The 10,703-nt window shown below is 32.9% G+C and overlaps 1 protein-coding gene across 2 annotated transcripts; it reads right to left on the bottom strand.

Annotated features, from left to right (window-relative positions):
- Positions 1-667: 667 nt before the first annotated feature.
- LOC134243977 (carbonic anhydrase-related protein-like) lies at positions 668-8,502 on the bottom strand. Of its 2 annotated transcripts, none has more exons than XM_062726219.1 (9): positions 8,267-8,502; positions 7,683-7,877; positions 7,288-7,326; positions 6,689-6,813; positions 5,196-5,291; positions 4,746-4,811; positions 4,325-4,376; positions 1,173-1,285; positions 668-1,076 (listed from the first exon to the last, which is right to left on the bottom strand). In XM_062726219.1, the coding sequence occupies exons 1-9, from the start codon at positions 8,403-8,405 to the stop codon at positions 942-944; spliced, it is 960 nt and encodes a 319-aa protein (XP_062582203.1). In that variant the 5' UTR covers positions 8,406-8,502; the 3' UTR covers positions 668-941. The 2 variants fall into 2 exon arrangements, with proteins under 2 accessions (XP_062582203.1, XP_062582204.1); XM_062726220.1 differs by having other exon boundaries at positions 7,288-7,323.
- Between the last annotated feature and the right edge of the window lie 2,201 nt (positions 8,503-10,703).

The raw sequence follows: 10,703 nt of genomic DNA, 5'->3' as shown, positions 1-10,703 counted from the left end.
ATGTGCAATCCAATTTAGTTTTCAGTTGTACCATAAACAAACATCCATGGATGATGCATCACGGGATGCATAAAAACATGTATTCGGCAGTTAGATCTGATCTTCATATCCTGGAATCAACCAGAATTTGTTTAAATAGGTCTTTTCCCAAGTAACTTAAGGGACTATTTCGACTAAAATATTTTCATGGATGACCTGAACCAGTCTTCATCAACCAAACTCGCATGGATTATAGATTTAGGGATGCACACCATCAAACTTGCTTCGACTTCTGGATCTGGCCTACAATTACAGAAGGATCACTATAGGTTACAGGTTTTAGAGCAGATCCATTCCCAAGTAACTGTAATCCTTTTGATAATTCAAATTGCATGGAAGTATGTTGGAACATTCAGAACCTCAAGCAGGAATGGGTGACTCTTGAAACTATTCAATCGTCAAGAAACATAATTCTGGAGACTAAACTTGAGGAATAAAGTTGACACAGTTGCTACAAATAAGGTACATGCATTATCTGTTGAAATATGCAAACATACTTAATGTATGCCTCACAGTTTTCGTTCAATTTAAATACTTTCAGGCACGCAAAAAATCACTGTTATGTTTTCAGACGAAGACAAACAGGCAGAATTGATACATTTTAAAAATATTCAGCAAAGCAGAGAAATATCACAATTGGGAAATTTAATGCAACGACACAATAGGAAATACACTGTATATATCCAGGCATCATTGAAAACAGTTTATACTGAAACGTAGTCACAACGAATTTTCCAAGCAGTCTCTTTTTACAGCATGCATTACATGTACAAATAACAAATCCTGATCAAACAATAGCACCAATACAATCAGATGTATTTTTAAAACAATAAAAAGTTTTAAGCACATATTCACAGGAAGTTATAACATCCGAAATATACAAATCTATATACAATTTAGTGTCACTGGAAAGAAGCTCGCACTACTCTTCCGTTAAGTGGTTTTAGAGGCCGGAAGTTATCTAATAGTCGCCCTTCACAACCGTTAGGGGGCCTTTCATCTTTCGTATACATGTACAACCTTCTGAAATCATCGATCTAGGGATGGGAAAGAAAATCTCATATAAAATTAGTATTTTCATTATCGATAATGTACCATTAACATCAGAGGTAATTTTATCTTTAGTTTCGTACCTGTTCTGCCGAGATCATCATGGGATACCTAAAGAGAATCCACGTGACACCTTCATAACATGGCGGCATGGTTAGTGAGCCCTCGTAAGTCCAGTAATCTCGGAGGTCTGGTTCTTTGAACAATAAGGAAAATTTTATACTAGCTTACATGGTATGCATTATTATAGAATTCAGATTACTGTTTGCTAAAATATGTGGTTGTCCTTTTTCACTGTGTGCGCATGCGCATGTTCTTGCATAATAATCTTTAATACATACTCCAATACAAAATATTCAGTACAACACGTACAATTACATTTAGATGTATTTTTTAAAAAACTGCATGTAAATACCTTTATATTCAATTGACGGAGAACCTCTGACGTTTTCAAGCAATTTACATTTGAAAAGGCACAAGTAACTTTCAAATTATAGTGATTAAAAAAGTCTTCTTGCCTTCTTAATAGTTAATTACAAGAGAGTTATACCCAATACTTTAAACAAGTAAAAGCCACAGTATTTCCAATACTATATTGTATTCACCAAATTAATTAAGTCTGCATGACCATTGTCCATCTTGACTTTAAACATAGCAGTGCAAAGATCTTGAGCATCCCCTAACTGTAAGTCTAGTATAGATTAACGAAGTCTAGTACAGATTAACGAAAAAGGTTAAATTCAAGTACTCAGTATCATTTTCCATCATTCCAAAGCACGAATTCAAGCTCTAATTTGAGCAAATAATTTATAATAAGACATATTTGTGTTGGCTATTTCTTGGAGCTATGTTTTACATATCAATTTTGTCTGTAAATTTGCTAAGTTTTTTTTCATTCACGAAACCTGCTTGCAATAAATCGGAGATAAAGTATTCCATGTTAGACTCATTTATTACCCAGAGGAAAAAGAAACTGAGGAAGTCAGAAAATTATGTTATATAAGCAGAAAAAAATCGCTCATTCTTTCTACATGCAATTTACCATGTCTAGACATAATAAATTTGAATTATAACATACTTAAAACCATATCGATTAAACTGATTGGCTAAAAATAGGTCACAAAAATATTTTGCATGTAATATTTTAATAAAAGTGTAACAATTATAATAAAATAGGTTCATAACAACTTGAGCATTATCACTACTTCAACTCTGCTTCAAACGATTAATAAATCATTTGATTGACGGAGATTTTAGAAGACTATGACTTCATCATATGATTCTTTAATTGCTTTAATGAGATTTTGAAAAAAAAATATTCCAAAGAAAGCATCAGTCCAAGACTATAGTACAGAAAAAGGTAAAACTTAAGTGTGGTTACCCTTTAATTTATAATTACGTACTAGCAATCCATTCATAAACAGTTAAAAATTCACGGCTAGCATATTTCATAAATATATCAAATTGAAAATAGTTTTAAAATTTGAGAAAAAAACTAGAAATATGTCATGACATGAATGCCCCGCCGAGGGTATATTAGTAATGCAACATGAAAATTTGTATTAGTGTATGAAATTTGTTCAGAATATCTTGAATAGTGATGCAGTTGAATTGCTTACGTCAGTATTATCAGCATATGAAATTTGACACTAATTTCTTTAAAGTGAGGGCAAGGTCAAAGGAAATGCCAAGGTCAAAAAATGTTGATGCAGTTAAAAAGCTCTCATCTGTATGTATCAGCATATGAAGTTGAAAAATATTATGAATGGTTTATTTAAAACTGACTTAAACGCAATTTGATAAAAATGAGGTCAAGCTTAAATGAAGGTCAAGGTCAGAAATGTTGATGCAGTTGAATTGCTTACATCAATATGCATTAGCATATGAAGTTTGACACTAATTTAGAAAAGTGAGGTCAAGGTCAAAGGCAAGGTCAAGGTCAAAATGTTGATGCAGTTGAATAGCTCTCATCAGTATGTATCAGCTAATGAAGTTTGATAAAAATATCTTGGATGTTTCTTAAAAACTGAGTTAAACAACAATTAAGAAAAGTGAGGTCATGGTCAAAGGAAAGGTCGAGGTCAAAAATGTTGATGCAGTTGAACAGCTGTCTTCAGTTAAAAGTTCAGTATGTATCAGCATATGAAGTTTGATAACACATCATGAATGGTAATTAAAATGGAGCAAAGCACTTATTTGAGAAAATTGAGGACAAGGACAAAGGAAAGGTCAAGGTCAAAAATGGTTATGCAATTTTCTAGTTTTTAAAATCAAAGTCAATGTTAGGAGTCAAAATTGTTGGCACTAAAGGGATGGCCTTGTTACAAGGAATATACCTGTGAAATATGAATGCCATAACACTGTTTGTTAAAAACATGACTGAGGGTGAAGTTTTTTTTAAAAGAAGGTTAAATTTCAAGGTAAAAAGGTCAGAAATATTAATCCCAAGAAAATGTCCTATATCAAGTCAATCGGCAATCCTCGGCTGACTCCGCTTCGCTCCATTCAAACCTCGGATGTGATTAGTGGAGGAATACGCAACAGATCCTTACATTTCTCCGCCGGAAACAGCCTTATCACTCATTTCATATTTCGCTCAGCATAACGTTCTTCGAAAATGTTTCTTAATTTGTGCAATTCTTTATCGTGAACAGGTTTTGATTACATCCTCATGTTAATAGTCTTTGAAAGCAAGAAAAAACTGTCGAGTGTACCAAAAGATAACTCCGATTTCAAATGTATGACATTTGAAAGAGATTTAAATAAGATCACATGACTGAATCAGCAAGATGGTAGATCATCGTTGACGTCCGAGGTTATGTGCGAGGTACGAGTCATCCGAGGAACTCCGAGTGATATCAAGTAACATACAAGTGAAGTATGAAGTCTCACCGTCAACCGTTTAAAAGTAATAACCAAGATTTAAATTTGTTTAACTTTGCAAAATTTGTTCAAAATGCAAGATCAAGGTCAAAAGGTCAAACATGTTGGTATCCAAAGAAAGGTCTTGTCACAAGGAATATACAGGTATGTGATGTATAGTCACAGCTCCTACCTATCAAAAGTTATTGACTAGATCAAAGGTTTTTTTAATCATTTTAGAGATTCATAGTTGAGATAAACCTCGGTCTGTTGTTCAAGATGAAAATATTTGGGTAGAATATTAACAAATAAGTTGACCATACTGTGTGTTTAATCTGCAATAAATACTACAAATTCTGTAATGAATGCTTACCTGGTAACATTCCAACGGGGTTAAATGGGGCATTTGTAGTCTTCTGTCGACCCTAAAAGTAGATGATAGCAAAGATCAAATCAGGTGGTTTACAGCATTTCTTATATTGTGATTTTCACTATTTCACCAATCCAGATAATTGAGATCACTGACAATATAACACTTAGATAAACTGATTTTCCAGAATTTATTTTTAATAAAAGTTGTTCCTAAATCAGGGTTATCTTTTTTTAAAAATCTATCTTACTCTCAATTATCTCATACTATACAACAATACCTAATATTTGTTATTACTAATTGATTATTTTACAACACCTTCATAAATATACAATGTAATTTTTAGCTATAAAATAATTTAAAACCTCATATAGATACGGAGAAGTATTCAGTTCAAATTTGATATTGATTTACATCTACTCACTTTGTAAGCTATCTCAGCTAGTGAATCAGGAAAAAGTGCTCTTATGCCAGTGTTTTCTTTTCCAATCTGGAATATTGATAATCCAAGATTATTAGATATTTCAGTTACATTAAAAGTACACTTCTTGGTAAATGAATACGCTCCAGAAACTTTAAAAAAAATCCTTTAATCGGGACAATGTAAGGCTAATCCATAAATTTAAATTATATTCTTAATAAAGATCGTAATTAGAGGTGAACGTTTATTTTTTGTACGTTTATTTTTTATTTTATTCAAAATGTCTTTTCATAAGCTTAGTAGAAATTGTAGTACATATAAATATACAAAGGTACTAGCAATAAAATTCAAAAAGCTCTTTGATTAAATACTAATAAGATTGATAATCACGCTAATATAACATACTGTGGTTTACGTAGAAAGCGGAATAACTCTAAAAATTAATATATTTACCTGCACAAATAGGGATATAATACAAATCCCGTTTGGTTTTCCGAGTGCTTCCTCAAAGTTTTGAAACATCGTCGTATTCCAGTGGACAAGCTGAACCTACAATTAATATATACACAATTCATGTCATACGTGTAAGAAAGAGGAATATTATACATGCACTAAACATGATGAAAAAAAATCGGAAATTTGTTTTATGAGTTTCGATCCTTACAATTAAACAATTAAAATGATTCCACAACATTAACAAAATGTTTATGTCTCAGAAATGACTCAGAAATTCTCTGACAAGCTAAGGAGAAAAAAAGGGGGCAAACAAGTTGCTCAAAGCTGAAAAAATTATTTCTTTGTAGTAGTGGTGGAGTGGAGACATAAGTAATTTTTCTTCACATATACAATTTTACTCTCCTTTTCATTTTGATATGTTTCAGTTTTTCCGTGGGGTGTGAATCCAATATTATTTTTTTTCTTCTTTATTTTTACATTGAAATCTGTAATAACACTTCAACTCCGGCGGGATGTGGAGGAGGGGATGTACCTCCCCCCTCTTGATCTGGACATATGATCAGTATTTAGGCTCACCTGCATACGGAGTTACGTATCTCATGTATCTCAGTTGATTAGATTCGCAAGAGCATGCTCTACGTATGAAGTTATGAAAAATTTCTAAAACGAGGTAAATTATTGACAAACAAGTTGATGAAACAGGAATATCAGTAGTCTCGTTTAAAGTCATCATTGCGTAAGTTCTATGGTCGATACAGTCAATAACCTTGTCAGCAAATACAAACTGTCATTGAGTCAAATGCTGACTGACATTTTTCATACTAATTGTTAGTCCATTATTTATACACTGAATTGACGACGGGTTTTTCCGTTATTTCCCAATCATGACAAGGAGCACACGGCGGGTGTGACGGTTGGCAGGGGATGCCCACTCCTCCATGGCACCTGATCCTACCTCTGATGTTTTGGAGGTCCGTATTTGCTCTGCTTCTATTTTGTATTGTTTTATGGAATTTTGATCTTGAGTACTGTTCGTTATCTCCATATGTTTCATATAAATACATATGTTTTTTATTTTACTTAATGGAAACAAATGCACAATTTCGAATTTTTTATGTTCTTTGTTCAAATGTAAATAAATAAATAAATAATCATACATAGATTTTCCGTCATTTTACATTCAATCATGCGTATGGAGCGTGTAAAAAATTGTCATGATGAATCTTAATCTTTAAACATCAACTGAATTTTTACAACATTCCTCAAAATCATACAGGTAAACATCTGTTACAATAAAATTATTTAATAGAGCAACCGAGATTTGATTTAATCATTTTGTCAAATGATAAATGTAATCTCAACGAGCTTTTGTTGGTGGTAATAAAACCAATACATACTTCCATTTCACGTTATCAATATTCGCAGTAAAAAAAAAGACACCTATGTTATTGCTATTGAACACATGCAACTGTGGCTAAAAGCACTCTAACCTCCATTGGAAACGCCTTCCCGTTGACCTTGTGCTCTGACCCTCTAGTGCTGTACCGACCCCAATGGAACCGGATGTCGGACAGCTCATACTCCGAACCCGGGGGTAAGGGACCTCCAGATATCACTGCAAAGGTACAGGTTTTAAATTAATAACCCCAAATGAGTTAAGTTTTTAATATATATAATTGACTTTTAAAAAAGTTATTTTTTAAAAAAAATTAAAGAAATTCTGTACTGTATTACATGTCCATTGCTTTTGTTGTACATACAATGTAACATTCGGGGGGGGGGGGGGGGGGGGGGGGGCTCCAAAAGAAGGGGAGTTTCAACAGATAAAGATACGGTCTATATCTCCGTATTCAAAATGGGAATTTCGAATGAAAGTAGATTAAATTTATGATATAGATTATTTTAACGAAAAATTTTATGACCCATAGATTAATTGCAACGACTTGAGAAAAAGTGGGTGTTTCACGCAGTTGGAATAAACACGAACCTTGCCAAATTAAACAATATTTCCCACGATTAGTGCAACTTGATTATATCCATGAGAATTTTAATGACTGCTTAAGAAAAGCTGGATAAAGAGAGTATTTACCTGAGCGAGCAGAGGGATCCAATCTTAATGAGGTTTCTACTGAAAAAGAAAAAAAAGAGAGAAAAAATTATGCCTCAACAATAGTTTAGGAAGCTATATGTCAAGACTCAAGAGAGTCAGTTGAATAATAAAATCTACATAAGCATGCAATATTTGCATATTTTTACACAATTCCAGTGATTATTTTTTAAAGACCTCGTAACACTTAAATTTCCGTGACTATTTTTAAGCGAAAATATTTTATATACATGTATGCAGGTGCTCCATGTACATTTCTTAACGTTAGAGGATTCATTGAAACTATTAACTAACTTTGGATAAAAAATAACGATGTCTTTCATATGGACATTAATATATAATATATGCTGTTAACTACCAAATTTTATTCCACTTACCCCCGCGATATTTAGGGTAGATGACGATATTGTGTCCGTCGTTAAGGATGTCAGTTTCACGTGACGTAAAGTAGTTGATTGTCAAGGGCTTTTCCAGGAGGTCGGGGTCAAATCTAGCGTCGTTAGAGACGAGATTGATCGGGGACTGTGATTGACCCGCGGCTGCAGGGTATTTTTCCTCCCACTCTGAGGCCCCTGTTTTATAAATAGAATGTACATATATTGTTGAAGTTTTGTCTCTCATTTAAGTAACTCTTAAACTTACATGTTAACTTATATAGTTTTGTAATATCTACCAAATCATTCTGAAATTATATTCATCATATAATGTATACATAAATAAATTACTTATTAATAAGTTTCTTGATGATTGAGTAAAAAAAGCCGAAAATTGTTTAGAAAATGCTTGTAAGGTAATTATATATTCATGTACATGTACCCGTTCAATTTGTATTGCCCGTTAAAAGTTACAGAAACTGAAGCGTTATGGATATTTTAGCAATGGCCAAAGACTAAAACATAAAACCATGCAGTTTCTGCAGCTAGCCAATTAACAATTGGAAAGTCTTAATTAATTTACTCACGTGCATACATGTACCCGTCCGGCCATTCTTTGACTCGGACTGTTCGCACCATACAAATCATGCGGGGATTAGACTGTCTACGCTGAGGATAGGGCCTAAATTTCGTTGGACATTCTCCTATGGAAAGAGTTAAAGCCATATTTTATTTTTTTCTCTTTTAGTGCCTTCACTAGCATGAAAAAGAGCTCAAGGTTATAACTCTGAAAGAATCAATAAATTGGGTCTGAGTGAGTAGTTTTTAATCCAGTTACCTTTACTCCAAACGTTTAAATGGTAGGTAATTGAACATTTTGTTGTGAGTATTAATCACATGCTTAAAAAGATTAATATCTTACATTTTATATAATAGGTTTCAGTTTCAGCTTAGTGAATTAGATGATATGATAAAACCAGGTCGGAGAAAGTGAAATGACAAGATAATTTTATTGCGTGTATATTAAGAAATTTAATATACTTGTTCAATTTTGAGACATGCAACATTTTTAATATGAGAATTTTTGTAAAAGGGGATGGAAGTTCGTCAAATCCACAGACTTGCCCAAGTTGTAGATTTTTTTTTAATTCAAATCAGCTTAAAAAGATTATAAAATTTCCTCGTATTTTTTCCAGATCAAATGTTTCATTTATATTGTCATCATTATCAGTGTTTTTCCACATATTTTACAGGCGGCGTCGGAACCGGGGGGTGGGGGTGGGGGCTTATACCCCCACTTTTTTTTTTTGCAAAGATAGACATTAGTATAGGCATTAAAAAAATGAGGCTTACCTTTTTTGTTGGCCTAGCCCTCTCCCAACTTTCAATTAGCCCCCCCCCCCCACACACACACACTCGCTTTCAACTGGCTCTCGGCGCCTATGGATTTTTATCTAAGATAAACTTGAGTTTATTTTTTGAAATTAATTAAATTTGTGGAAAGACAATAGGATTTTGCAGGGAAAAGCATAACTAGCTTGCAGTGAAAATTACACGGAATTACTGCATGTTCACATATATATAAATATCTATTTAAAAAAAAATACCACTAATACATACTCGTATATAGTAATTCATTTACCTGTGATTTATATCCAACATTATGCATGTAATGATACAAACGACTCATCAATCGAAATTATTTTCTGAATGTACATACATGTATTTATTTATATATTTGAAAAACAGCACATATGTTAACTGGTATGCTGTCTTTTTATATGATTGCATTTTTTTGTATCACACATATAAGTAGAAGATAAAATGATACTAAAAAACATGAAAAAGCTTTTTGTCTACTGTTAACATAAGAAGACAAAACAGAAATGAAAAGTTACGTAAAAATAGATATACTAGACCTACCTTACGAGTGCTTCATTTTGTTTATTTTCACTCCAAAGGATTTAAATCGCACACAATTCCGGGAAACAGAACGTGAAAAAAGGTCTTAATAAAAATTCTGGGTATATGAGAATTAGTTTATACAGGTGAATTCTCGAGGTTTCAATTAGGAAGGGATATTAGCTGAAATACTATACATTCGCAATATTCATTTGATACCAGTTCTGTCAATCAATAATAAAAACCTAACTGATGTACGTATACTAAAAAAAATAATCCGTACATAATCACATTATCATACCTGTTTATCAATATAATCTCCGTGGCACATGAAGTTAAAATGAAAAACACCTTCCCACCTAATACGGCCAAGATTATTAAAAGTGAAAAAGTTCAAACTTGAAAGACATTAGACACTGTATCGAGTTGACCATAAAGGGGCTTCAAGGGGAGATTTTTAAGAGAAAATTCACGTACTCTCGGTAACCTGCTGAGAAATGGCGACTTTTACCTGTCTTCGGGGACATACGATACAGTAAAGAACACATAAAACTGGTCTTCCTGATGGCATGTTATGGGGGCAGAGATGCAGAGCGCCATCGTTGTCATGAAGATGCTTTCTGCAATCAACACGAGGCCGAATCAATCGTCAATGAAATGTCTTTTGAAAGGAATAAAATCATGACCGCTACTTATATGTATCAGGCTATTTATCTTGTATCTCCAGGGTTCGTTGTAAAGATATCTGGTTTTTCACCCGAGTTTATTACACGTACAGGTATAATTATACATTTAGGTTGATACATTTTATTTCATGTAAATTTATACATTGAGGTTGATAAACTTTATTTCAGATTAAGTAAAAATTTCAAATTTGGGCACCCTGTTGTTAGCATGTCGTGAAAATAAATAGCATGAACTAACCCCACCCATTTAAAATGTTTGAAAATGAATTTTTTCCATAATCTTGTTTATTGATGAAATAGACATAAACATGTAGATTATGAAGTATTCTGTGGTATCTGAATTCGTTCAATGAAAAACAATAAACGCTGTATTTTAATAACGTTATAAACCCACTGCAATAAATCATAGACTTTAAATATACCAACAGTTTCATGT

The sequence above is a fragment of the Saccostrea cucullata genome, unplaced genomic scaffold (assembly GCF_032062105.1).
Source record: "Saccostrea cucullata isolate Sc308-1 unplaced genomic scaffold, CSIRO_AGI_Scuc_v1 ctg3, whole genome shotgun sequence".
NCBI classification, from domain to species: domain Eukaryota; kingdom Metazoa; phylum Mollusca; class Bivalvia; order Ostreida; family Ostreidae; genus Saccostrea; species Saccostrea cuccullata.
The sequence above is the reverse complement of the archived record's forward strand: the minus strand, read 5'-3'. Positions and strand labels throughout refer to the sequence as shown.

Bases quoted from the DNA above. Each gene is read 5' to 3' on its own strand.
- LOC134243977 (XM_062726219.1), bottom strand. From the start codon at position 8,405: ATGGCTTTAACTCTTTCCATAGGAGAATGTCCAACGAAATTTAGGCCC. The intron at 4,812-5,195 runs GTAAATATATTA...TCAATATTCCAG, and splicing joins TTATATCCCTATTTGTGCAG to ATTGGAAAAGAAAACACTGG. The intron at 1,077-1,172 runs GTACGAAACTAA...TCCCATCCCTAG, and splicing joins TGATGATCTCGGCAGAACAG to ATCGATGATTTCAGAAGGTT.